Source organism: Dromaius novaehollandiae, chromosome 17 (assembly GCF_036370855.1).
Source record: "Dromaius novaehollandiae isolate bDroNov1 chromosome 17, bDroNov1.hap1, whole genome shotgun sequence".
NCBI classification, from domain to species: Eukaryota; Metazoa; Chordata; class Aves; order Casuariiformes; family Dromaiidae; genus Dromaius; species Dromaius novaehollandiae.
The window spans coordinates 2,105,001-2,132,839 of NC_088114.1; the positions used below are offsets into that span (position 1 = coordinate 2,105,001).

The window sequence follows — 27,839 nt, forward strand, 5'->3', positions numbered from 1 at the left end:
GCAGCGGGAACCGGGGTGCTACAGCAGGAACCGGGGTGTCACAGCGGGAACTGGGGAGCTACAGCCTGGGAACGGGGCCTCCCGCACCCGGACACCCCGCGGGGCACGCCAGCAAGGGACCGCAGCCCCAGGCACGGGAAACAGCACCCGTGACCCCCATCCCTCGCTGCCGCCGGCCCCCCCGGAGGCCGCCCCTTCCCCGCCCAGCCCGCAGGCAGCACAACGTGCCGCAAGCCACGCTCGCGGGGGGGGGACCGGCGTGGGAGCGGGGTGACACGGGGGACGAGGCCCCACGCCACGGCCCCGCGGAGCCCCGGCATCGCCCGCCCCACCTGTGCGGACGGCCGGTCCTTCCGGCTGGGTTAGGAAATATAGATCGCACCGTTAATAATACATACATTTATTAAAATTAAACCACCAGCAGATATTACATCCAGCAGCACTAAATTATGGATAGCCCTCATCCCCAACCTTTGTTTTTAATTAAAAAGCCCCTTTCAGTAATTCCATTAAAGCAGTAGCTTATGTTTTCTTTTTCTTTCTCTCTTTCAATAATGCAATCCAACCGCATTTCGGCTGTGCTGATGAAACGGCTTTGAAGTTTCATGAATTGCTGATGTAATTGAATAAAAATAATATTAAAAAGGGAGAGAAAGAGGCTGCTCTCTAAACCCAAATCCTAATGAAATCACCTTACCGCACCGCGCAGAGTGACAGCTCCGTCCTGGATTTGTGCATATTCCAGTAATCCTAAACCTATTAGCGACGAGAGACCGTGCGAGCCGCACGTTGCGGATTATAGCCAAAAAAAGGCTCAAACAAAAACCCGAACCTCCCCTTAATTCCTGCGGGAGGGACGAAAGCCGGCCGGGAGGTGCACCGAGTGCGTCGGTGCTCAGAGCAGAGCCAGCCCTGTGCCGAGCGCGCGCTTCGGCCCTGCTGCGCCCGCGGGCTGCAGAGCCGGGAGCGGGGTCTGGCCCTGCCCGGCGCTAACGAGCCGCGCGCTGACGAGCCCGGCGCAGCCCTGGCCCCGGAGCAGCACCCACCACCGGCCCGGGCCCCGTCCTGGCCCGTTGCACCGCCCGAAACACTTCGCCAGCGCTTTCCCGGGGAGCCGCGTGGCCTGCGGTGACGGTGGAGGCTTTCCAATTATTTTGCCGTGTGCCGTTATTAATGGAAATATTAATTTTACGTAACTGCCTCTTTCCAGCCTCAAAAAAAAGAAAGAAAAGGAGATGATCTTAAAACCAGCTTTAAGACAGCAGCGGGGCGAGCTCGAGCGCGGAGCGGCAGCCGGATCGGGGCGGCGATCGCCCGCCTGGCTCCCTGCGCGCTGCCGGCAGCGGGGGCTCCAGGGCCGCTCCACAGTGACGAGCAGGAGGGATTTTGGCTCAGTTCCCCCATTAGGTCCAATTGCAGCTTCCACCTTCGGCGCCGATGGCACAGCGGCTTCCCGGCTCCTGTTCCTTAATTGTAATCACCTTTCATGCATTGTACCAGCCGCCGTTAACAAAATGATAATTGCAACATCGATCTTGCGGAAATCACTGCAGAAAACGCCGGCTCCGGCGTTGCAGCACGGAGGTGAAGGGCAGTTCACCCACCGCGGCGGGCCGGGACCGGGGTCGGGCCGAGCCGGCGCACGCTGAGAGCGTTTAGGGCATCTTTTATCACCCGCGTCCCCGCTCTGCCTCCTCGTCCCCTCCGGGGCAGCAGCACCCGGACCCCAGCCGTGCCCGAAACACTGGGTTAAGCTCCCGGCTCTGCCCCGCGCAGCAGCCTCCGGGGGGGCCACGCAGCGGGAGAGGGGGTGGCCGGAGCCGCGGGACGTGTCGTGGGCAGCCGGGCCCTGCCTGCGGCGGATGCTACGCGCCTGGGAGGCGATGCTCGTGCGGGAGGTGATGCTGGGCCAGGAGATGATGCCCAGCGAGGAGGTGATGCTCAGCTGCAATCAGGAGGTGATGCTCAGCTGGGAGATGATGCTCATCCAGAAGGTGATGTGGTGATGTTCACCCAGGAGGTGATGTTCACCCAGGAGGTGATGCTCAGCTGGGCAGCAATGCCTGGCCGGGGGGCAATGCCCAGCCAGGAGGTGATGCTTCGCCAGGAGGTGATGCTCATCCGGGAGGTGATGCTCAGCCGGGAGGTGATGCTCAGCCGGGAGGTGATACTTGGCCAGAAGGTGGTTTTCAGCTGGGAAGCAAAGCCCAAGCAGGAGGCGATGCTTGGCCGGGAGGTGGTTTTCAGCCGGGAGGTGATGCTCAGCCGGGAGGTGATGCTCAGCTGGGAGGTGACGCTTGGCCAGGAGGCAATGCCCAGCCAGGAGGTGATGCTTGGCCGGGAGGCGACACTCGGCCTGGAGGCGATGCCCAGCTGGGAAGTGATGCTCAGCCGCGAGGTGATGCCCAGGCAGGAGGTGACACTCACCCAGGAGGTGACACTCACCCAGGAGGCAGCGATCCGGGAGCCTCCAGCAGCTCGCAGCCGGCAGAGCGCGGGGCCCGGGCACCGTGGTGCCTCCGGCGCGTCCCCCGCCTGCGAGCGGCCCAGGCTTGCTGGGGACGGGGGAGAGGGCCTCGCCTTTCCTTCCTTCTCTCTCTTTTAATTTCTTTCTTTCCAATTTAAACTCCTCTCCAGGATAATGCAATAAAGACATGAAGCACCTAATTTTCATTGGGGGACAACAGACGCAATGGTATATTTACCCAGTCATACCATTATGAAATCCTACAATTAAGGCTTCAATCAGATAAATGCAATTACATAATACGATCTTATACGATATAATTAAAAACATCTGCAATCAAACTGAAGCCCATGGTACAGTAATCCTTAATCACAAATTACCCACCAGCAGCTCCAGTGGAGCGGCTCCGCGTGGGAATCCGGCAGGACCCCGGCCCCGGGGCTCGCCGGAGCGGGAGGCCGCCGGGCGCTGCGGGATCCTCCGGTGCTGCCGCGTGCCTCCGGCCGGGCTCCCTCCTCGCTTCCGCGGTGCCGGTCCGGCACCACTGCGCGGGTGTGGGTGGATGTGCAGAGCCCGGCTGCACCGAGCATCCGCCCTCACCGGCGGCCCCAGATGTGGCAACCTCTGCCCGGTGTGCGGGGCATCGCCCGGTGTGGGGGCACCGGCACCCGGGAGCTGTGGGCCCGGGCTGGGGCTGCGGCGGTGGCAGTGGCGGTGGCAGGGCTCCGCGCCCGGCCCTGGCTCCCGGCCCGGCATCCTCCCGCCTGGCACCAAATGAAGACAAATGGCCTCGGTGACACGTTCGCATCCATTAAGGAAACTCCCGCGCCGGCGGCCGCCGTGGAAGCGCTCCGGCAGCGGCGCACGGGGCCGCCGGGGATGCTGGCAAGCAGAGCTGTGCCGGGGAGCACGGCGATGATCGCTGCTCTTAAAAGCCCCCGGGGCGAGTGCTGCCCCCGCGGCCCCCGGGCCGGGCCGGCTCCCCTGCACCCGGGTGCTGCCGCGACGCCGGCGCCAGCCGGGCACTGCCGAAAGCGGGCCGCGAGCTCCCGGCTGGGTGCTATTACCGCTAATTGCAAAGCAGAAGAAAGCAAAGGAGCGAGAGCATTAGGGCTGCTCCCGTCTCATTGCAGCGTTAGGGACGTCGCGCTTCGCACCTCCGCCGAGCGGCTGCCGACGCGCCCCGCCGTGCCGCGGCCGTGCCGGTCCCTTCCCGCACCAGCATCCGCGCCAAACCCCCGCGTGCCGCCGGACCGCCGACGGCGTGCACCGGGCCGGCACCGGCTCCCGTGGTCCGCGGGGCTGCGGCTGCACGCGGGGGTGTCGCTGCGATGGGGAGGCGAAGGGAAACCTTTCGGAGCCGGAACGCGGGCGGTCGTGGGCGGGCGGCGCAGAGCCGGGCGCGGGAGCGGGCGTCCGCCGTGCCGGGCCGGCCGCGAGCGCTGGAGCAGGGCCGGCGGCGCTCGGGCGCTTTCAAACCCCAGCAATCTTCATCGGGGAGACGGAAAGTGAAATACGGCATCGCCGGCCGCGGTAAATCACCCGTGCCAGCCCTCGCGCATAAAACATCGCCGGCGCGCTCGCTCACCCGCTGCCGGCCGCCCGCCATCGATTACACGATAAACGGCTGCTGGTCAGCCCCGACGCCGCGCCGAGGGCCGAGCAGACCCCCCCGGGGCGCCCTCAGCCCCCCGGGGCACCCTCAGCCCCCCAGGGCACCCTCAGCCCCCGGTCCAGCCCCGCTGCCAAGACCCAGCCGCTGCTGCAGCTGCAGCCGGGAGCAGAGAGCAAACGGCTCCCGCTCCCTTTTTTTCCTTTTCGCCTTTGGAAAACTACCCCCAACCTTAAGATAAATAAAATAAAATAAAATAAATTCCTGCAACTTTAACAATCATTGTGTTGGGTTTGGGAGATGTTATTCCTCGTGACAGACAAGGGCAATTATCTGCTATCCGCCAGCAGTTTTAGCCTAATTTCATTACTGCTGTGCAATTCTTCCCGAGCCGCTAGTCTATCACTGTCTCGCAGAAAGGATTAGCCGGCACTTTCTTCATCTTCAAATGAATTTTAGCTGTCACGGCCGTGATGAATAGGAGGGGAGGAGCGCGGACCCACGCGCGTGCGAGCGGCGGAGCGGCCGGCACCGGGGCGGCCCCGGACACCGGATCGGGATGGGGCAGCGACCTCCCCAAGCCGCGGCCCCGGGGCTGCTCTCGCCCGGCGTCGAGGCTGGATTAAAACGACGGCGTCTGGAATATAATGGAATAACGAATGAGCTGTCCTCCTCCTCCTCCTTCTCCAGAAGATGTTTATCTGTCAATCCGGGCCACGGAGGAATACGGAAAAGCAATTTAAACTTCACACGCTGAAACCGGAGGAGCTGCCGGGGGGAGAGATGTCCCGGTGGCACCGTCCCGCGAGGCTCCGGCGCGGCCCCAGCGCCGCGTGACGCGTCGATGCTGCGGCCGGGAATAAAAAAATAAATAAATAAGTAAAATAATAAGCCCGTCTCGACAGCTCGGCTGCCAGTGGCGGTGGGACCCGGCCGGGAGGCAGCGAGGCCGCGGGAACGCCGCGGGAACGCCGGAGAGCTGCGCGGCGGCGGCAGCCCGGCAGCTCCGTTATTTTCGTAAATGCTAATTCCCCACCGCCGGCTCGTCCCGGCGGAATATTTTAGCACCTTTAATGCAATTTTCCTACTCTCCCTGAAATACCATTTCGACGCAGCCCCGCCGCACCGTGTACCTGCTCCCTAATAAACCTCTGCGACTTTAATGAACTAAATAGCAAATTACTTTTTTATTCAAGAATGAAATTTCATCATATTCATAATTCATATTTTATTTCAGACATCTGCTGCTGATTACATTACATTTAACTAAAATTAGATGATGCTCAGAATGTAATTAAGCCCCTGCCAAATTCTCTGGCCCACCAATACCAGCCTCGCTCAGCGGGGGCCGCTTGGAACCTAATATGTAATTAGGAGCTATTTTCTAGCTGTTTTTAAAGTCTGAAAATTAGCTGCCTTTATTAATCACACAGACAAATATAAAGCGGAGCCAACGCTCGCTGAAATTTCTAAAAAGGATTTTTTTTTAATTATACACCACACAGTGCTGCGACTCATTTTGAATGTTGATTTGTTGTGCACTGACATTTTGACAACTAGTTCTCAATTTGTCTGTCGTAGTTAGGCAACAACAAAGCAGACAGTAATACTTAACTTCCCAAGGCTTCGGCGCGCCGGGGGGGAGCGGGGCGGGCGGCAGACGGCGGGCAGGGCGCTGGGCTCGGCGGTGCCCCCGCGGCGGGGACCCCCGGCCGGCGACCCCCCCGCCGCCGCCCGCTGACATTTTCCCTCCGTCGCCGACCCTTTTTTCCCGTTCTCTCCAGTAATGTCACTGCCTCTTTCGGGTCTACGCATCAGAGCAGAAAGAAGCCGGTGCTGATGCGGACTGAAGATGGGAAATGCCGTCCGTGCCCGGCGGGAAGGGGCCCGGGGCCCGGCCAGGGCCACCCATCGCCGCTGCACGGGGGTTTCTCCTCCCTGCTCGCGGACGGAGCCCCCTTCCCCTCCCCGGCTATCAGAGGCAAAACGGGGATCGTTCGTCTTTTTGCAAAGCTCATAACGTGCAAAACGAAGCTCAAGAAAAATTAGCCAAATTACCGGGCTAATCCTTCAGCAGCAATCGCTGCTCCGCCGCACATCCATAAACCGAGACGGGCGACGCGGGAGCCGCGGGGCCGAGCGGTGACTCCTGCGCCAACGCGGGTGCTGGGTGGGTGCCGGCCCCCCCGGCGGTCAGGCGGCTGGTAGCGGGCTCCCGCGAAGCCGCCCCGGTCGAGCCTGCGAGGGAGGCAGGGAGGAAGCACGAAGGCGGCAGCCGGCACGGCCGCGCTCGCAGATGGATGTTACATCCGCGCTCACTTCTGACAAACTGGGACCGGCTCCAGCTGCTGACTTAGGCAGTTCTGCTCCCCGCGGCGAAGGGAACGACTCCAGCGAGGCCCGGGCCTCCTCCTCCTCCTCCTCCTCGTCCTCCTCGTCCTCCATGCGTGGGAGCCTCCCAGGGAGCTCCTGCCCCTGGACCGGGGCAGCGCAGGATGGGGCCCTGCCCGCGGCCGCGTCTCCCAGCCCCTGGCCCCGCAGCAGCCCCGAGCGCAGGGGAGGCCGCGGGCGCTCGGCGCGGGCAGAGCCGGTCTCCACTCCCCCCTTGCGGCAATGTGCCGCGGTGACCCTCCATCCCACCCCGCCACGTCCCTCCGGCACCAGGCCGGCACCTCGCACGTCTCCGTTCCGGTGGGAGCAGAGCGGGATGAGGAACGCGGGAGCGACGGCCTGGCCGAGCCCGCGGGGGTGGCGGAGACCAAAGGCAACCTCCGGAGGCGGCCGGAGCTCCGAGGGACGAGGCCGCGGCCCCTCGGCACGACCGGGCCGCTTGCAACCAGCCAAGAGCGCAGCAAACCTGCGCCCCGCAGCACCCCGCTGCAGCCCCGGCGCTCAGCCCCCTCCTTCGAGCCACTTCAGCATCCTCACCCCAAAGAAACCGCGGAGGCCGGCGGGACGAGGCCGAGAGCTTGCAGACGGAAGCGGTGCAGGTCACGGCTTTCTGCGGAGCTTTCTCGGGATAGCACCAAGGCCCCAGCTATGCCCCGGCGCAGCTGGAAGATGGAAAATGAAAGTGAGACGGTGCATTGAACACGCTCCGCTGTGTCCTGAAGGACTTGCCTGGCTCGGTGGGCCGGGACCGGCAGGGCCCCGCTCAGCTGCCGCCTGGGTCTCAGCGCTGGAGGTGACCGCTGTCGGGTGGCTCTTTGGCAGCCGACACAAAGCCAACGCCGCTTTCAGCAACAGCCTGCTTTCAGCACAGATCATTTCAGCAGCCGCTGCCCCGAGGTGCCCGCGGGGCCCCGTCCCTCGCTGCTGGCAGAAGGGACAGTTAAACCGAGCTCGGGGGGGCAGAGGGTACCCACAGCCCGGCAGGACATGGCCAGCACCAGCCGGGAAGGCTGGGGCAGCCTCACTTGCTCCCTAAAGCACCGGCTATGGGACCGCAGCCCAGGGCAGGCGCGGGGGAGGCGGAGGGCATCGCACACACCCAAAACACGTTCACAGAGGGAAATCCACTGCCGTAACCGAGATCACGCCTTTGGTCCGCTCTCTCCCCCAGCCAAGCTGCAGTGACCCCCAGTTTACAGCTCCCTGGGGCAGGGGCCGAGGTGGCCCTGGGGGGAGCCCCCAGCTCAGGGGAGAGCTGCTTTTCCAGCACGGCACCCGCACGGCAGCTCCGGGCATCCTGCAGCCCTCGGCACGGGGAAGGCGATGCACGACGGAGAGCATCGCCCCTGCGGCACGGTGCCCTGCGCCTCGCACGTGCGGATGGTGCGGGGGGACCAGGACACGGCTGCAGCCGCACCGGTGCCAGCACAGCCGAGGACCCATGGACACCGGCGCTTTTCTTTTACTCCGTACTCCCTCGGCACTTGCACTGCGACTGCTACGTCGTCTTCCAAAGAAAATCGCTAATGAGGATCACCCCAGACGTGTGTTTTTGAAGCTAAGTCTCTTCGCGCTGAATTTGGCATTTCTTTGTGCTAACCATGAGAAACTACAGACACATTTAAGCAGTTTTAGAGTCAACATGCATTCAGATATTCACATTGATTACACTGTATTAGGAAATGGTAAATTATTTATTAGGCTTTTTGACTTGTGATTAGTGTAAAGCTGTTCTGGGATGCAAATTGGAATTGTAATTAGACATGTAGAAAACCAGCATTTGAAACCTGTTTTTCCTGAAGCAGTGTAAGGTACTTTTCTCCTTTTGTATCCAGCATAATTATCAAAGAACACTTTACACTTAGAAAACATCGATTTATTAAAACCAGAGACAGTTTAAAATCTCTGATCAGTGAGCTAAACCTGGTCATCATGACGCCAAGATTTTAGAGCTAGCAGGTCTCAGCTTCTTGCACTTGGCTGTTTATTCCTGTGCTGGAAGAGGAAGGCAAGCTTCCCACTTCTGCCAATGTATCACTCAGCTTTGAATAAAGTACTTTGTGAACAGAGCTACACTTAGAAAAACCAGGCAAACAAAACAGAGACAAATACCTCTTTGGCAGGTACAGAAGAGACCACAGCCACTAAGAGTCAGCCTGTTCCTTCAAAATCCTCTGGTTTCAGACACTTACCTGCCAACTGCCTCTAGTTCAGTGGTACGACTCATTAAAATTTCAAAATTATAAACTACATTAGTCTGATAAGTTTAAACACACTTAGGTTTTATAGTTTGTCAGCTGCAAATTATGGTCAGCCTTTTTTGAAGAGGAAAAAGTTTACTGTACTTGAAAAAAAATTATTTTAAACTAAAGCAAATTTGTGTTTGCTCTGTTACCAAGCACCAGTTTTTACCTACCCTGATAGATAACCCTTTACATACCCAACAACAGATAAGGGGCTAAGAACGTGCTCATTCATGACTGAAGCATAAGAGATCCCCAAATAGCTACAGCGAGTAGAAATGTTAAGAATCCCTTTGCCTTTAACCACCCTCCTAGCAGATGACAGTTGTTTGAACCAGACCCTGAGCACGTGAACAGCAACCAGAGTTTCAGACCCTGTTTATCAGCCTGGACAGAAACAGAGATTATAGGAGAGAGCGAAAACAGTGATAATTACATTAGAATTGTACTGTTTCTTCCATTTTAATTATCCAAACTCTTAATTAGTAGCAAGTAAGAGCTGTATTTAAAGGTTCTCTCTCCACACTCTGCAGTCCAGCAGGAATGATGGAGACCTGAGTGTCAAGCCCTGAGCTGCCAAGCTGCTTTTCACCCCAGCCTCGTTGCGCCCTCGCAGACGCCCAGGGAGAAGGGAAGAGGCACCACATGCATCCGAAGCGGGAAACCAAGCAAAGTGTCATTATCCGAGCTGGAATCCAGCCAAGACCCTCTTCTCCTGCCCCTTGAGATTAGCTTGGCAGTTCAGTAAGTAAATTCAAAACAGGATTTTGAGAGGCTGGGTGAAATTTGCACCTAGTACAAGTGCAAGCAGTTGCTCCTCGATCCGCACTGTAGTTTCCACACCCAATTACACCAGGCCTGGACTTGGCTCCGCACCTAGTCTAGAGACCCGCAACCACAGAGAGAGAAGAGTCAGGGAGAAGTTTCCAGGCACCAGGGCACAAACATCTATCGCTCCAAGGACGCGGTGCCAAGAGCTCGGCTCTGCCAGAGGCACAAGCTCAGCTCATGGAGAGCGCGTGCAGCACTTCTGCTTTTAGAGATGAGGAGGAGTGCAGGGTCACGCCGGGGGCCCCGATATTGGTCTCCCAGCATTCAAATCCACAGGCACATAAGTCTCGCTTGGCTGCTTCCACGGCCAGCAGGGAGGTGTCTGCCAAGAGGAAGGCAAGAGCAGCCAGTTAGAAGTCCGCTAGGCCACGGTGGGGAGACGGAAACGGGCTAGCGCACGTCTAAACACGTGCCTCCTGGAGCAGGGCCAATGCCCTAACGATCCGACGCGTGTGAATACAGGCACTGAATCGCCTCTGTGAGGAGCGCTGCAAACCACGCTGCCAGGCTGCTCCGCTAGACCCCATCCCGCGGCTCCACGTCCCACCACGGCCACGGAAGCAATAGCGTTACATCCGCCTGCTCCCAAACCTGACCCCGCTGGCAGGGCTGTGGGAAGCGGGGAGGATGTGCGGAGCGAGCGAAGGGTACTGACCTGGCCTCAGCAGGGTGATGCCGCAGCCGCCCCCGCCGGCGCCCGTCAGCTTGCTGTGCAGGCCGTGCGAGGCCGTCACCCGGCACAGGCGGTCCAGGGAGGGGTGGCCGACTCCAATCACGTTTAAGTGGTGCTGGTTTACATCGAACAGCTCCTAAAAGCAACCGCACACACAGGAGTTGAGCACACGTGGGGACGGCTTCCTCAGCAAGGAGCGGGGGCTGCGCTACCCCCCCAAACCCCCCAAACAGCCATCTCGCCCCCACAAATGCATCTCAGGACCCAGCAGCACTGACCAGCAAGGCTGAGGCTGGTGCCTGAGCACCCTGCGCTGTCATCTGTCCCCGTCCCGCCCCCAACCTGTGCCACCCACCACAGCGACGGTGCTACGACAGCTCCCGGACCTCCTTGCGCAGCTCAGGGAGGGCAGGGAAGACCCAGGTCACAGCAAGCTGCCCGCAGGCATTTACGCCGGACGCTGAACCAGAGCCTCCGACGCGTCCTGGCTGCTGCACCTCTCCCCGTCACGCGAGCGCTGAACAGGACACTGCAAACGCCCTGCTGGCCGTGGGAAGGGCACGGAGCCAGCACCTCTCATCGCTGGCTGTCACCCTGCCCGCTCTGCGATCCATCCCGCGTAGCTAAAACCGGGGACTTCTGACACAGCCAAGGCAGAGACAGCAGTGCTGGAGCGGCGACGCGGAGTCACGGCCTTGTCTGCCTTGCGCAGCACTTCTCCCGCTCGCGCGGGCAGGGTCTGGGCCGCGAGCCAAGGGGCCCCTCCCCAGCACCGCGCTGGGAATCTGGCACCCGGCACGAGCGGGGTCCGGAGGGTCTCCCTGCCGGGGAGGGCAGCGCGGGGTGCTCTCCAAGCCGCGTGCCCAGCTCTGGCGAGCAGCGAGCGCGTCCCTGCCACGCCGGCCCTGCCAGCCGCAAGCGCTGCTGCTCCGGGAGAAAGCTGCCGTGGCGGCACAGTCCAAACAGCCCAGGCAAGGGATGACAACACCCGGGGTGGGAGCTAGTTTCTCTCCTCCCAGTATTTAAGGTGAGGAATTAAGGAACAGAGGGAAGTGCTTGGGACACCCTCGCAGAGCACGCCTGGAGCAGGGCCAGCAATCGACAGCAGACCCGTGAGGCCCCCAGCTACAGCAGTGTCCTCCCAACTCATCTGCACCATTAGCGGAGGAAGCTCCCTCTCGACAAAGCTGTTTTGGCACCGCAACCGGATCATCTCCCCAGCGCGCAGCCACTGTCCTCCTGCTGTCCCAGAGCGGGTCACGAGCAGGGAGGCAGCTGAGACAGGACCAGCCCCAAACAGGCTCCTCAAAAGGAGCCCTGCGCTCCCCCTTCCACCCAGGGCCGGCTCCTCCAGGCAGTGCCACCGGGCGCCTTTCCGACCGCCGACGAGCCCGAGATGCTGCGTGCGCGGAGCGGCGGGGGCTACGGTGCCCCGTGGCAGGTGTCGGTCACATCGCTCTTCCTCAGCTTCGCACAGGTCTCCTGCCAACACCACGCAGGAGGGCACGATGCAGAAATAATCCCTCTCCCCCCTCCAAAGCATTTCTATACTCTGTTTCAAACAAATGCAGGAAGATGAATCAGCCAGTTGCATGCAGAGTGGGTATATCAAGTTCTTCGGGCTGCACTGGACAGACGTCCATCTCGAGGCCCCTTGCTATGCCTGAGTGAGGGCACAGAGCTATGATGATCCAAGACACCTGTCATCTCCTCATCCAAAATCCGCTAGGAATCAGATGACAGCTTACGACACAGTAGACTAGTTTGAAGGTTCAAATACAATGCTGTCCAGAATCACACATTTCAGAAACAGTCAAATATATAAATATATATATAAAGCTGCATATAATCGACTGTGCTTCAGACACAAGACAAACCAACAAACACAAGACAAACCAATTCACTGCAGCGCTGCTTCCCCAGGAAGGCACACTAGGCTTCTTTGGCATCTTGCATGTGGAGATCTCAAAGCACCTTCCAGTTAGCCTATACAAGCCCTCCTCTCTCCCATCCCCTAATACTTCTATCCAACAGTCAGACCACTGGGGCACTGAGGCAGAGAGGAGTTGTCTGGAGTCACGTTACAAACAGTGAGGATGTGGAACAGACTCCAAATCTCCCCCAGCCGATACCAGCTCTGCCCTCGCTAGGACCAGCCCACCCCACATACAGAAGTCCCACCACCCTCTTGGTGCAAATGGAGCAGAAGGATTTTGCTATAAATCCTGTGGGAGCTTCCCATTAGCACGTGTCTGAGAGATTTACAGGATCACAGCCGAGCTACTCAGTGGGTATCGTGACGTTTCCTGCCCAGTTTTTCCGGCAACCCTCCGTCTACACCATCTCTGTGTGCTCTGGGAGACCTCCTGGGCTTGCTGCACTCCCAGCAAGAGCTGTCTGGCTCTGCCTGCCCACACACAGGGAGGTGCAGCACAGCCTAAAGCAGAGACGGAAAGGCTGTACCAACTGTCCCCTAACACACTGGCCCTACACTGCTGCCCTGAGCAGAGCCGGGACGAGGAGCTTCTCGTCACATCTGAGAACTGTCCGCTGCACCTCCGGAGCACACCCACGGCTGCAGAGGAGACATCTCCAGTAAGCAAGAGCAAGGACAGGCAGAGCATCTCACGAGGGAGCTGAAGGGTGGGATCCAGACACCACCGAGGAACTGTTCTGCTGTCCAAATGGTTCCCGACTATCCACATCACTTGGCATCCGGGGCCAGGCCAGGTTTGCCTCAGCTGGGACACTGCCACACGTCCTTACCCTACAGTCATATGAACCAGTATGACAGTGCTTTCAGTGCTGCAAAGTACTCCTTCCACTTGAAAGGGCCTTTTCCCCCACCACAGCAGCCTCTCCCACCTCGAACAAAGCCAAAACAAATACAGATCTTTGTATGCACCTCATGCATCACTGTCAGGTCAGCTCTGGGCACAACTCTGTTTGTTATTCTCTGGAGCCAGGATGAGCACAGAGCAGTGGGGGCTGGCTCGTAACCAGTCCATCACAAACCAGTGGCTGCTGGGTTCTCTGCTCTTCCCTCCAGCCTTGGCAGTGACAAAGCAGTAGCTTCACCGACAGCCGCTGCCAGAACGAGCGTGGCGGGCCAGCAGCTCAGGGAAGCAGCAGCTCAGACTGAAGTCATTCAGTGTTTCTTAGTGAAGGGAAACAAAACCTCCAGAGCTATGAATCCCCAGAGCAGCAGGCCCACTCCCTCTCGCCCTGTGCACAGCTGTGGAAAGATACCAGCAGCATCTTCTGTCCCTGGCTCCAGGAAGAGTACTGAAAGCAACACATACAGGCTATGGTTTTGTACTGAACTGAACATTTCCTGCTATCAAATTTTTTCTCAGACCTAATGTTCTTTAAATGACATTACGATGTTCAACTATAACAGTGTCTAAAAATACAGGCGAACAAGCCCCTTACCTCCAGTACAGGGTAATACTCTGGTGATGGATTTCCAGGCATCGCTTCCAGAACACTTTGGCACTCCTGAGAAATTGCGTTGATGGAGTCCAGCACCGGGTTCATAATAGCAGGGAACTGCAGACGGGGGAAGAGGAAGGACATGAGATGACTGCTCCCCTAGACCTAGTGCTGCTGTGATGAAACTGGGCTCAGTCTTCTGGGGCTGGATTACTCCTCATCCCATTTGGAGCTACTCATTCACAGAGAAAACCAATGCAGGGCAAGGCAATGGTAAGTTGCCCACACCTGCAGAAACTGGAATGAGAGGGAAAGAGGCCAGAGGAAGCAACAATTTTTTCATGGTTGCAAGCAATTGCATAGTTTGTGGCAAGCTCTGTAGTGCTGGGGGGAGGGAGGGAAGTTTAACTCCCATTCCCAGGGCAGCTGCTTGTTAGCTTGTAAGAGGCAGGAATGCGGTGACCGCAGCAGATATCTTGCAAGAGATCCCCACAAGCCCTGCAGTCCTGTGCAAGATCTGAGCTCACGAGGGTTATCTCCCTGCACCGCCCCAGCCCACATCTCTGTCATCTGTAACCCTGCAGGCACAGCACCTTCAGGATCTTGTCCTTGACACCAGCCACCAGGACCTTGGTGCTTCGAGGGACTTTCGTGTTGGTCAGCAAGATCCTCAATGTCGGCACCCTGGAAGCAACAAGAGACATCTCCTAGCCTCCTTCCTTCACAATATCCCAGCAGCTTCCAAGACCCATCACCCAGCTGCTGTTCATTCTGCCTTGAAAGGCCTATTTGAGCAAGATACCTAAGATAAGGAGTCCCATTAGTTTTCAAAAAGTTAAGGAGGTGCTTAAGTGGCCTGGGACTGTAACATATTTACTGAAATCCATGTTTTTCAACTAAAATCTTTCCTTTAAAATACTATCTGCGAGGCTAGCCAGCAGTAGCCATTAACTGCTAATAGAGCAATTTCATGCACTGTGAAAGATTTTAATGGAGTCAGATTATACTTCATTGGCAGGAGGCAGAGAGAACATTCAGGACCTGGATTTGCTCTTTGCAGCTTGGTTTTCACATAGTTCTACCACCAGGTAAGCAAAAAGCCCCCCCTCCCCACAATGTCATTTGCTGCCAGGAGCAGACCTGTTCCTGCTGCCCATAACGCCATGAAATTAATATTGATCCTCTGTGCTCTGTTCATCTAATGTCAGATAATGACTAAACATTTCATTGTGCTCGTCCGCCCCAAGCCAAGATGACACTCAAGCTACCTACGCCCATGGCCAACAGCAAGATCTGGCTACCAAATCCTTCTGCCATGCTGTTAGCAATCTTTCATCAATCTTGTACCATATAAAATCCATCCCATATGTCTTTGACATATTCCACCCACTGTATGTAAGTGTTATTTTTAAACTCGAATATTACCTCTTTAATGATGTGATTTTTCCTGCTTGGTATCTCAGGGCTCCACCTAAAGTAAAATACATGCATTGTCTCAGTACACTGTGAGCCCAAGATAACACAATGTCGTAAGAAACAGAAGGTCTTTCATCTTTAGAACCTCACCCAGAGCATGTGACAGTAATTGCAAGAAACACTCGCTAAATGAACCATTTTCTCAGACAGCATGAATTTGCCTAACCCCGCTGACTTAATGAGAGGGTCTGGCCGGACACAGTTAACCCAGTATCTTTCCCTTTGCTCTCCTCTACTGCAGGATCACATAATTTTTTTTTAATGGTAAAGAGTTTGGCCAGTATTAAACCTTCACTGAGAAAGGAATCAAGCAATGATCTCCCGGGCTATAGCTGAGCATGCAGGCTTCAAACTGGAGGCAGGTCTGAACGTGTGCATTCACGGCAGCAGTCATCCTTCAGACCAGAGTTCTGCTCTCCGGAAGGAATGTCTCGCTTTGCTCCTACTTTCACAGAGGCACTGCGATTATGTCTCATTAGAAAGATTATTAAAAGAAAAAGTCTCAAAGAACACTTCCAACACAATGGAAAGTCTCTGCTAATTGAAACTAAATGACAGCTGTCCGACTGCATTTTCTACTGCATTATCCTTCGGACAGGATTGCGTTTCTCTGTTCACTCCACAGTGTTTACGTTTCAGTTATTTACAACAGGTTTTCTGCCCCATGGCACTTGCCTGGGAGACAGAGCTCTCCGAGGTCAATGCAGCCAGTCTCCCCACAGCCTGCCTGGCTCCAGCCCCAGCTTATAGACAGGGCAAACCAAGACAGAAAAGGGGCTCCCTCCCCTCAGGTGAAAAGGAGGATCTGAATTTGGGAATTTCTGGTCCCTTTGCTGCACTCAGTGCACTGAGGCAACCTTCTCCCTCTAGTTTCCCCTGCAGCAACCCCAAGAGAGTCTTCGTCGCCTGCAAAAAACACAGCACTGGTTGCACCTTCCCACAGCTGATACACAGACTGCAAAAGAGACTGGAAATGCAGCTGCTGCTCTGCCACACACCCCGTCAGTCTCTCCTCAGGGCTGGGGAGCAGCAAACACGCACATACCCCAAGTACCAACAGCGTTATCCACACCCGAGGGATTGCCGTGGATCACTCGCTCGCCCTGGAAGGCCCAGCTGTTAATTAAACTCAGCTCTTCTTCTGTCCACCTGAAAGGCAAGAAAGTGACTTAAACAGGCAGCTGAAGCCAGCACAGGCAGAGTGACAGAGGGACCCACCAGAGACCACACCAGACACAAAAGCAGCAGTAACCAAGCAGGGCAAGCAGGCGCTGTGGGAAGCTCCGGTGCCGTGAATCCTTTCATTGCCGGTCGCACGTTGCATTCAATCAGCACAGAGCGTGCATCGCCCTTCACAGCACCTAAACAGCGCTCGGTTCTTTTCTACGCAGCGGCAAGCAGAAACGCTTCCAGCCCTGCAAGAGGGAACTGGCACGGCTCCACGGGCAGGGACGGCACAAGGGACGCAAGGGCTGCCGCAAGTCCCCTCAGCGCACCAGCAGAGAGGCGGACTCAGGGAGAAGTTCCTCACCGGGGGAATATCAAAGTTAACCGAATGCAAGTCCAGACCTATCCGCACCTCCCTGACACTACGTGTTCCCACACATCCCGGCCTGTGACCCTGCTCACCAGCATGCGGGACAGCGTATTTATAGATGCAGAAGGCATCACGTGGGAAGAGAATATTAAAAGTCGCAATTCACACATGCAACTTCTGCCTCTAACTGCCAACTGCTCAGCTGCAAAAACCTCACAAATTTGGTCAAAAGATGTAGTAAGAACTGATTTAGTACCTCCTGTAAAGACTTTGTTTTTTTAGGGACTAACTTCTAACACTTCGAACTGCATTGGGTGATGGCACTTGGAACACAAAATGGAACCTAGTATCGATTTTCAGGGCATTACACTAGAAACACAGGGAGAGAAGCATGGCTTTCTGTTGTCTTAAAAGCAGGTCCCAGGTCAGACTCAGCGAGGATCAAGGTCCCTGACCGAATGCACTCATTAATGGGCTGCAGCAGCACAAAAAGCAAACACAGAGCTGCCAGTTAGAAAGCACTTGCTGGCTGTAATTTCACTGCGATTCCACCATAATGATTTCTTCCCCAGTGACTCTCCAAAACCAGCAGCTCTGGGCCCGTTTGCGCAAAGCATGTGTCGACACGATCCCACCCCAGCACTCAGGCACCTGCTCCACGCCAAAGGACCAGCTCAAACCCAGCAACCCCAAGGGAAAGTCCCACGTCCTGCAGGGAGGAACTCAAACACTCCTCTTTGCCCTTCCCCTGGAACACACTGCTGTCCTCTCCGCACAGCCCAGACACACAGCACATTCCAAGCCACCACTCAAACGCTCTAATGCGCAGTGGCATCGTATATCCCAGCATCAGCCGTATTCTGCAGAAATCACAGCTAATATTTGGCGCAGTGAGAACACGCATTCAACAGGTTTTTAGAACGAAGCCCAGAGTAGGAGCCACATGGTAGAGCAGAGGCACAAACATGAATTTTGGATAAGTATCACACAGTCTTACATAAAACAAGAACGGTCACTGACTGATGCCAAGGCAGAAATTCTGGGAGCCACCTGCTATCTGGCAGCATCTTCCTTTAACTCTCCAGTTCCCTGGGCCTCATCTGAATTTCTTTATTCTTCTTCACGCACCTTTAATTTCACTTGCCAATATTTAATCTGTGAAGCATTCAGGAAAACAGCTCACACTACTGCTACTCAAAATAGAAGCACAGTTTGCTGTAAACCACTTGTTTTTAATCCTCTTTGAGAGGCTGTGATTCTTCTCTACACAGGAGTCATTATATCACACTGTTCTTTTCTTGCAGTGTTAAGCAAAAACCTTCTGAAGTCTGACACCCCCATCTCTCACTTACCCCTCTGCATGCCAGCTGGAAGAAAAAAAATTATGCTGTATTCAAGCTGAGGCTAAGAAGCGTGAGCAGGGAACGAAGGCATCCTTCCCACTCGCTGTCTGGTTTGGAACCGGCCTTTCATTTCTCACATAGCGTGACTGTTTGGGAGATCTGCCTGAGCGCAGCTCACAAACAGCTCCACTCGGCAAATGTGTTTCTGGGTCAGTCTACAAACTCCAGTTTTGAAGTAGAACACCGCCGCCCTCTCCTGCCATCTCACTTTCAGGCAGAAATAAAATCAGAAGCCGCCAAGCATAAAAGGCTGCACCTGGCACTGAGCAAACAATAGAGGCTTCTGCACTCCAGCTGTGATATGCATCTTTAAACACAGCTTCCCTGGACACAGAGCAGGGCAGATCAGTTTTTCAAGCCCAAACATCAAGTGACAGCAACAAAGTGCAGAAGTGGGTGGAGGCTAGGAAAGAGACTTCCTTTCACCAGCCCCTGGAAAAGGGGAAGCTCAAGCAGGAAATCAGAACGAAATGAGCCACACACAGAAAGAAATCAGTGTGTAAGGGCAGAAAAAACAGAAAGGATCCTTGACTCCTTGGAGAACACAAAGCAGAACTTAGAAGATGCTCAGAGACAAAGAAAACAGAAGCAAAAAAAAAGAAAAAACCTCCCTATAAGTTAAAGCATATATTTTCTTTGCAAAATAAATCATCTGGATCTTATACTAGACAAAACAAAAGGTGGGTTAAAAAAATTTTTTTTTAACTCAGTCTCTGCATCCAGTCGCTTTACCAGGAGTGAACTGTAAACACACCATTCACAGCTCGGAGCCTGGGGACAGGACACACCTCTGCTGCTGGGAACACAGGTGACAACAGCACAGGAACGGAAAGGAGCTGGGTTTGGGGTACCACTGCTGTGACCAGAGTCACAACCAGATCCTGAGTCCAGGGGACACCAGAGAGTGCAAAAGAGGTGCCAGTGTGGGGACAGGTGAAAAGACAGACGGGGCATAACAGTCACGTCATGGGACGTGCCGAGCCGAACTGCCCATCCTGGAGACCAGCCAGGAAGGACAGCTGTGTGCTCCTGCGACTGTCACAGCCTCATGCAAACGAGTACAACCTCTCTGTAAATTGCACTAACGGCCTGAGCCATGCTAATTACAATCCTAATCTTAGAGCCCATCTCTGTGCACCTGCATAATTGAGTAAGACACTACTTCAGGCACTGAAGCACATGAATTACATTTAGCGGGTAATAAGCCCCTGTTCCAGCGTGCTAGAACAAGTCAGCAAGCAGGGCACCTCGGAGAGAAGAGCCACCCCAGCAGCGTGCACCCAAGGCGGGGAGGCTTCCCGGACGCGTTACCTGGCCGTGGGCTCCCCCTCGGCCAGAGGGCAGGCGATGGCTCCGCACGCGGTCAGCAGGGCTGCCGCCAAGCAAACGGAATAGGCAGCGCTTGAACCTAACCCAGCTCCCGTGGGCAGCTCGGACCACACGATTATGTCCACACTCGGAACGTCTCTGAAACACAAACACACAGGCGACGTACAATGACCTTGAATTCCATCTTGAAACAACATTTCAAAGGCAGGAGATGCCAATTAGGACTGATCACAGGAAAAGCTGGTTGAAAATTGGCAACCTCAGCACATGCGTAAGCATCCGACAGACATGGGCCTCACGAGCGTTCAGCTAGCACAGCTGAGTAGCCTTGCTAAGCCATTGTACTAGAACAAAGCCTCACTGAATTGGATCTGTGATTAGCACAGCTTGTCAAGCTGCTAGCAGGGGCACTCAGTAACCAAATACTTGAGTAGCACCATAAAGAGACCTTCAAAGAGTGCTGTAAACGTGACCATAGCTGCATCTTACTAGTGTGATGAACTGATGGGAAAATGAAACACATCCAGGTGCTCATGGTCTCTACTGAATGCATGGGGGCTGCATTACAGACCCCAACATCAAACCCAGGGGCTTTCTGCTGGCTGGTCAGGGATATGAACAGGTAAGTTTAGGAACAGGCTGATCACAGCACCAGTGCCATCACCAAGAAGCTCAGAGGCAAAGCAAAACACAATGCAGCTACAAATCATAATTCTTTAACCTTTGACTCCTTTACTATGAACACTGGATTCAGGCTCTAACCTTGTCCGCAATAGCAGGCAGTGCTGTATCACACCTTACCCTTAGTAGCTTTCCAATAACTTACAGTAATATCATCAACAGTGTTGGTCAAGTTTAGAAACTGGGAGAGCCCCAACCTGTGGCTACCCCAAGCTCCCATGTTTTGAGAGAGAGATTCAGCCCACCAGAGAGACCAGACATAGCTCAGACATTTAATTCAAAAGTACGTTTCCATGGTAATTTTTCTAACCTAATTCAGGATGAGATGAACTGCCTGTCAGGGATGGGGCGGATGTCTGTCTCTGCTGACTGCACAGGAAGGGTGGCACTTAAACATCTCAAAGGTAGATGTCTAAATTAGACTAAATGATCCCTCCCCCACCTGCTTGGGGCGCTTGGCATTCCCCTCCCCTCCACCAAGTGCAGCTTAGCTCTAAAGAGTTGCTCCCGGGGTGCTTAAAACCTAAGTGAGAGTCTCTTTAATTTCTCATTTCACCTCAGACATTTGGTTTCTTTCTGCAACCTTGTAAAAGCAATTAATGATGCACAACACGCAAGACAGCAGGTTTATTTTGGTACAGGAAGATAATCTTACCCATACTTAGCTGAAATAGCCACGCACATATAGAGGAAGGCAAGAGTAGCAAGGCTCTCAGGAGCTGAGGATTCAGCAGCGATTCCAGCAAACTCTCTCAGTGCATCCAGCTGTTCTACACTGGGGGATTTAGATTCATCGAAGTCAGCTAGGGAAGCAAGCAGGGCAGAATTTAAGCACTTAGACACCAGTGAGTTTTTAGACTTGAAAGCAGCATTTACAAGAACATTGCCTGTTATAGCAGGCACAACAGACTGTGACCCAGTCAGCATGTTTCGTGTACAAACCTGCTACCCGAGGACTCATGATAAAATAAAAGCAAAATCTCCACCAGCCATTCTGAAAACCTAGTGTTTCCGCACCCCCACGCTGTATTCCAGTGACTCTCCCCTTGCCTGCTCCTCTCAGTACGCCCATCCGTTACACAGAGCCTGGCAAGCCAAAAAAACTTTAAATGAAGTAATGCAGAAGCCAGGGATCCAAACGGATAAGAGCAGACACCAGCATAAGGCACATTTTGGTCTGTGCTGAGATTACCAACGTGCTGACACTTTGTCCTGCCTCCCGCTAAGCAAACAGCGCCCGTGAGGATCACGGTGGTTAATGACAGATCCTCCAGCGAAAGACGGCACGTTCGGCAGCCAGGCAGTTCCTTCCAGTACAGGACACCGCAGAAATCCCAGTGGGGACTGGCAGGGGCAGAGATGGGAGAACGGGCCCCGTGTCCCCGCCGCCCCCAGAGCCAGCAGCTCAGGGCAGGTTCAGAGACGCCCCCGGGCCCACACGGGCAGCAACGCGCCCGGACGGCCCCGGGCTGGCGGTGCTAGAACGAGCCGCCGGGAACCGGAACCAGGGGGACGCAGCCCCGGCGAGCCGGAGGCCTTGGCCGGACACCCGCCGCGGTGGAAGGGCCTGGGGCAGCCGGAGGCCCGGGGCGGCGGCTCCGCTCCCCCGCGCTTGCCTGAGAAGCCGCTCCGCAGGGCCCGCAGCCGCGGGGGGTCCCAGCTGGCCGCCACGCCGACGCCGGGCAGCCGCACCGCCACGCTGCCGTCGCCGGGCCGCAGCCGCAGGAAGGTCCGCAGGTCCAGGGCCACGGCCAGGGCCACCTGCGGGCGAGGAGCAGCCGTGAGCCGCGCCGCGCCGCCGGGGGGTCTGGGGAGGCCCGGGGGCCGCGCCGCCTCCTCACCTTGCCGTGCACCACGGCGTGCTCGCCGTGCAGGATCACCTTCCCCGGGGCCGACACCACGAGGCTCCGCTCCAGCATCTCCGCCTGCAAGCGGGGAACGGCTGAGAGCGCCGCGGGGCCCCGGGACCCCCCGCCCGGCCCCATCCCCCCGCCGCGGGCCCGAGGGTCCCGGTCCCCACTCACCGCCGCCGAGTCCCGCCGCCGATTGACCGGCCCGCTGACCAATGGGAGCCGCGCCTGCTCCCGCCCTCCTTGCCCTCGCGCCAATGGCCGGGCGGCTCGCGGGGGCGGGGTTTCGGGAGGGCCAATGCGAAAGCGGCAGCGTCGAGTGGTGCGGCGCTGGGGTGACAGCGCGGGAGAGAGGCGGGACGGTGGCCGAGGAGGGTCAGGGGGCGGTGGCCTAGGGTCAGAGGCCGGAGCTACGGGAGCCGAAAGGGATGCTGAGGCGGGTGGCGGTGGCGGCCCTGGGCCCTCGCAGGCCGCGGGGCGCGGCGGTGGCAGCAGCAGCAGCAGCAGCAGCAGCGGGTCGCCGCCACGGCGGCGGGGCGGCCAGGTGAGCGCTAGGGGAGGGACCGGGGCCGGGGGCGGCTCCCCGCGCTCATGGCCCGCCTGTGCCTCCACAGCCCGGACGGCGGCCCCCGCAGCGCCCGCGCCCCGAAGATCTACACGAGAACGGGAGACGGAGGTAGGGCCGGGGCCGCTGCCGGGGGACGGGTACCGGGGGCGGGGGGGCAGGGCAGCCCCGGGGTTCAGCTCCGTCGGGGCCCACGCTCCGACCTTCTCCCCCCTTGGCTGTTCCCAAAGGCTTTTCCAGCACTTTCACCGGAGAGAGGAGGCCGAAGGACGACCGGATCTTTGAAGCCCTGGGAACCACGGACGAGCTGAGCTCGGCTATCGGGTAAGCCCGTGCCCCAGTGCCGTCCCCCGGTGCTGCGCGGGAGAGGGGCAGCAGCAGGCCCAGCAGGAGTCACACGAACCGGCCGCCCTCCGCCAAAATCCCCGCCGAGCCGGGGTGCTCTCACCCGCACAGGCCAAACCTCACCAGCAGCACCCAGCCCGGGGGCTCTGCACACACGAGAGATGCAGTTGCATTGGCCTGAGCCCCTCACGCTGGGGGTCTTCTGGTTGTCTTATTTCTATTCAGAACTGCTCCCGTATCCCGTCCTCCTGCAGGAGGGAAGGGGATATACTGGGGACTACGTTTCTCTGGAGGTCTGTGCTGACAAATAGCTAGGATTGTCCAATTTCCACATCTTTGATACAGAAAAAGGTGTATGCACAGTCCTAGTAATCTTCTCGTCTCTGGCTAACTCGACTTTCCTTAATCTAGGCTTGCTAGTGAATTTGGCAGTGAAAAGGGCCACGCGTTTGTTGAACAGCTTCACAAAGTGAGTATTAATGGTCATCTTTACCTGCTGTAGTAGCTTCATGTGTGCTATTGAAATGTATTCTTAAACTCTTTATTTTCAGACATGATGCTCCCATTGACATAGGAATTTAATAAATATAGCATTAAAGTATTAAAATGAAGTATCTAATAAATACTTGAGAGTCTTATCCTTAATTACTCTGTAAGTAATAAACTGCATCTTCTTAAACTGAAAAGGAAACCAGTAGACCAAGTAGATTAGTTATGGGTAGACAAACGTATCTCTGAGAGATTTATTCAGACCTGTTACTGTACAAGCCCGTGGACACGAGTTAAGCCTTGTTGTCACGTCTGCTTCAAATTTGAAAGCAGGACGAAGCAACTACATGGGCACAGTGGTGGGAGGCAGCTCCTACCATGGCAGCCTGGGGTTTTTGCTAATTAGCTTTGTTGTACAAAAGAACTCGGAAATAGCTAATCGGAGGCCTAGAAAAGCTTTACCAAACTGCCTCTCAGATATCCCAGGCCGTGGAGAGATGCTCCTCTCAGAAACAGATGTGACATCAAGTCAGCACTATATCCAGCTGTTTGTCACTGCCTTTCTTTCAGAGGCTTCTGGTTGTGGTGGTCTACTAGCAAAGGGATCGTATGAGCACCCCTCCCAGTCTGCTTTCTGCAGAGTCAGGCAGGGCAGTTTAATGTGCCAGTGAAAATGAGTACACGTGCTAATCTGGCTTCTCATAAAGCAATTAGGGAGCACTTATCTGATCCCTCCTGCCAGCAGACTGGGGGATGATGAACAACAAGAGTAGGATCTTCTTTAATCAGTACAACCAGCTGTCGCCTCCCCGAGCTTGCTGCAGTTTCACCAGAGCATCAAAGGCTGGATAATGAAAGCACTTCTTGCTCTTTTTCCTGATTGCCACATCTAGGTCCAGTGTATGCTGCAGGATGTGGGCTCCAACATCGCAACGCCGCTCTCCTTAGCCCGGGAGGCTCACTTAAGTAAGCCTCGAAGTACCTTTCCTGGGATAAGGGTTCTGGAATTAGTGCTGGCTGCTAGAGGCTGTTACTGTGTGGCTGTTATTGGTGCGTGTGGTGGTCAGAGCTGCACGAGGGCTGCCCGGCAGGCAAGGAAATAACACGCAGTCCCCAAAGCTGCTGCTATGTTTGTGTGACTCAAGTGACAGGGCCAGCCTGCGGCATTGCACCAAAACCTGCACCCCAGCTGCTGAACGGGGAGACAGCCCCGCTCTAGCAGGAGGGATGTGGAGGATGCTTTCTTACGACTCACTGATCCAAGTAATATCAAAGTGGAGCTTCCATCTTCTATAGTTTGAATCACTTCTGCATTTCTTTTAGTTGATTCTTCTTTCCCCTCTGTAGAACGAACGTCTTTTAGCGAGAAGCCGGTTCTGGAGCTGGAACAGTGGATTGACAAATACTCAGAGCAGCTTCCCCCACTCAGAGCTTTCATACTGCCCGTAGGTACTTCTTATGCCACTTGCTTGCTTCTTTAGGGCAAATCTACTCTACCAGCTGCCACTGGGGAGGGGGGAAAAAAAAAAACAGTTTGTAAGACCATTACTTGTGTGGACCAAATGCCGAAAGGAAAGCAGAGAGAAGGACCAGATTAAGCTAAATTTCCACGTACTATTGCGTTTAGATATCTCTTCACAACTGCCTAGCCAGAACATAAGGTTCAGCTGCATGTGTGTATGAGATGTGATAAGCTTTGCTGCATTGATACAATGAGGTGGGTGGCTATCTAATGTCAGCAGGCAATTAATGCTCTGTTTAATTGTTGTTTCAGTCAGGAGGTAAAAGCAGTGCTGCTCTCCATTTTTCCCGAGCTGTCTGCCGCAGAGCTGAAAGGTGGTGAGTGTTGGGCAGTTAATGTAACTGAATAAAATGGATGAAAGATGATCAGATTGCTATGATCGCAAACCGTGTAAAGTTGCAGAGCAACTGACCTGAGATGTTCTGCACTTGGCTAGAACTTGAGTCAAGTTTGATATGTTTGCATTGGTCTTCCCCCCGCCCCCCCCAACTGGGTCATCTGAGTTTAGAAGTTTAGAAAGAACAGGCCTGTTTATGCCGAGATGCATTGATGCATTCCTCTAGTATCTCGTTTGTTCAGTGTATTTTGTAGGCTAGCACCCATCGAAACTGGGGCACTGGCAGACAAGATCCAGTGAAGTTTGTAGCAGCTTAAGGTGTTACTTGTCCTACACCTCTTTTGGAGGTGAAAGCTCCCCTAGTGAAGTCCACAGAGAGAAATACTTGCCTGTCATTCCACAAGTCACTTCCATGCAAAATACCTTGTGTTAGCCTGAACCTGCTAATCAGCAGTTTTAACTGGGATGCTGGGGGGTTCCTTACTGAAGCAGCTGACAAGCAGGAGGATGTTTCCATGGACGTGCTCTGCTGCAAGGAGAGCTGCTCTGACTGTGGTCAATAACAGCATCTTAAACTGCTGAAACAAGATACACTGGAACAATGTGATCCTGGAAAAAAATAACATCATAGTCAGTGTTCCCTTGTCAAAAGGAGGCTTGAATGAAGGCTGTACACCAGTCAAGAGACAAAGAAGGCTCCAAGAAGGGTCAGTGTTCACCTGCAGGAAAGAATAATAATCCTCCAGGGTATTAATCACCTACAAACTGCTCCATTGTTCAGTGATACCTGTTCATCAGTGTTCTTTAGAGGAGTGGGACTGCAGTCCTCCAGAAGAGTTACACTGACTAGTTTTATTGCATAGCCACCATGATTCCTCTTGGAGAACTAGGTGGTGTTCACACATGCTGTGGGGACTCCAGGTGAGGCTGCAGCATGAAGTTTAGTGCTCCAGCAAACTGCATTCGCTTGTGCATTCAGAGCTAGCAAGCTAAATACACTCATGATTTTCTTTTCTTGTTCTAGTGTGGTTCCATTAGTACAAGCAGGGGAGGCAGATCCAAATGTGGCCAAATATTTAAACAGGTAAAAACAACAAAAAAAATCCCAAACCCTTATTGTGTCCTATTGAGGTGTGCTTGGTGGTGTTTCTCTAGCCTTGGCATAGAACTGCAGGATTTAACCTCTCAAGAAGCTTCCTTTCCAGATTAAGGTCTTTTAAAGTTTTAATGAACAGCTTGTTAAAAAGCATTTTTGCATGGCCTGTATGTGTCTGCGGACAACACTGGGGTGCTGAGGGAGCAGCCACTAAACTTTCTCTTTGAAGGCCACTTTAAGAATCACTCGTTCACATGGTCTCTCTTTGCCTGGCTTTCCCTGCAGTTTCCCTGCTATAATCAAATGTGCTTTGCTGTGTAGTTGCACATTGCTGGATACAACCGCACCTGATGTGAGAAATGGTTTCACTGCTTTTCCCTTGGTTTCTAGACTAAGCGACTATCTCTTCGTTTTGGCACGTTATGCTGCAATGAAAGAAGGGAAGGAAGAGAAAATATATATAAAGTCTGAACCATAAGTGGGAGTCAGGATGTTGCTTTCCAGATCATGAAGAGCTAAATCCAACAGACTGTTTTCCCCAGGCAAGAAAGGGAAGAGAATCAGGCTGGACTGGGAATGTGAGGTGGCCAAAAACTTCCAGCTAATGTAACCAGGACCTTGTTCATAAGTGCTATAAGGAACACAGCTGTTCACTAGGCCTTGTCCAAGTGTCTCTTGTAGTAATGGTGGCTTCAGAGTTAATGTTTGCCCCAAACAAACTGAAGCAAAAGACTTCAAATAACCACAGCTGATTTCTTAGAGATGTTTTAATTACTCTGGACAGTGGCAGATGCTATGGGAAGACTTTGACAGGACTCTGAGGAATGGAGAAGAGAAAATAATCAGCTTCTTTTTAAGTTGTAATGCTCATACAGAACAGCAACAGTGCAGAGATTCAGGAACTCTGTCCACCAGCTCTGAAATAATAAATGTGATTTACTTGTACCAAAGGGCCCTTAACTGTCATACTTTAATGCTGAGCCCAGCTTGCTTTTCTTTTCTTAAGTTGCTTTCAATCCATCAGCCCTGACTGAAGCTAGAAGAAGAGCTTTGTAGATTTACAGGAATGTACTCTGGCGCTGGCTGCCTCTTTTCATGCATACGTGAAGAATTTCTCAGCATATCCTCTGCCAGGAATGGGGCTCATGCAGGAAAGAGGGATTAAAGGAAGAGGGGCTAAATCCTACAGTTCATGTGTAAGCAAGATCTGTGTAGGCAGCAGGAGTTAACTCCATGTGGACCTGCCCTCCCAGCGTGCAGACCAGGCTGAGCACAGCGTGGTCGCAGCATCCCCTTTTAGCTGCAGGTATGAGCTGAGGGGATAGAGCCCTCCCGTAGTCTGAGTCCCGTTATCGAATATCTGCATACGGGGGGGCCACTCAGTCACTGAGTCTGCAGAGAGGCGTGTTGTGATGAGCAGTAGGGGCCTGGGGCCTTTTCAGCTGACACACCTGCAGTTAGAAGAGGGAGGCTAGCTAAAAGTTCAGAGCTCAGAAATTAGTGGTCACCTCAGGAGTTTCACTGCTTCCCATGGAGCCATCAGTAGAATAGATCTGAGCA

General features: G+C 54.9%; 2 protein-coding genes across 2 annotated transcripts; one reads left to right on the forward strand and one right to left on the reverse strand.

The window, feature by feature from the left end:
* Positions 1–8,145: 8,145 nt before the first annotated feature.
* MVK (mevalonate kinase) lies at positions 8,146–22,156 on the reverse strand. The gene is made up of 11 exons (XM_026114588.2): positions 22,100–22,156; positions 21,917–22,000; positions 21,692–21,836; positions 20,731–20,878; positions 19,377–19,532; positions 16,171–16,274; positions 15,075–15,120; positions 14,243–14,333; positions 13,650–13,766; positions 10,200–10,353; positions 8,146–9,866 (listed from the first exon to the last, which is right to left on the reverse strand). The coding sequence occupies exons 2-11, from the start codon at positions 21,992–21,994 to the stop codon at positions 9,715–9,717; spliced, it is 1,191 nt and encodes a 396-aa protein (XP_025970373.2). The 5' UTR covers positions 21,995–22,000; positions 22,100–22,156; the 3' UTR covers positions 8,146–9,714.
* Positions 22,157–22,271: 115 nt separating this feature from the next.
* Positions 22,272–27,232, forward strand: MMAB (metabolism of cobalamin associated B). Its single transcript, XM_026114590.2, has 9 exons — positions 22,272–22,469; positions 22,540–22,601; positions 22,721–22,814; positions 23,247–23,304; positions 24,218–24,290; positions 24,672–24,769; positions 25,099–25,163; positions 26,208–26,267; positions 26,670–27,232. The coding sequence occupies exons 1-9, from the start codon at positions 22,354–22,356 to the stop codon at positions 26,755–26,757; spliced, it is 714 nt and encodes a 237-aa protein (XP_025970375.2). The 5' UTR covers positions 22,272–22,353; the 3' UTR covers positions 26,758–27,232.
* The last annotated feature ends 607 nt before the right edge of the window (positions 27,233–27,839 follow it).

Excerpts from the sequence above, each read along its gene's own strand:
- MVK (XM_026114588.2), bottom strand. The coding sequence starts at position 21,994 with ATGCTGGAGCGGAGCCTCGTGGTGTCGGCCCCGGGGAAGGTGATCCTG. Across the intron at positions 19,533-20,730 it reads GCTATTTCAGCTAAGTATGG|AGACGTTCCGAGTGTGGACA; the intron begins GTAAGATTATCT and ends TTTGTGTTTCAG. Across the intron at positions 15,121-16,170 it reads TAACGCTGTTGGTACTTGGG|GTGGAGCCCTGAGATACCAA; the intron begins GTATGTGCGTGT and ends ATTTTACTTTAG.
- MMAB (XM_026114590.2), top strand. The coding sequence starts at position 22,354 with ATGCTGAGGCGGGTGGCGGTGGCGGCCCTGGGCCCTCGCAGGCCGCGG. Across the intron at positions 23,305-24,217 it reads TTGTTGAACAGCTTCACAAA|GTCCAGTGTATGCTGCAGGA; the intron begins GTGAGTATTAAT and ends TGCCACATCTAG. Across the intron at positions 24,770-25,098 it reads TCAGAGCTTTCATACTGCCC|TCAGGAGGTAAAAGCAGTGC; the intron begins GTAGGTACTTCT and ends TTGTTGTTTCAG.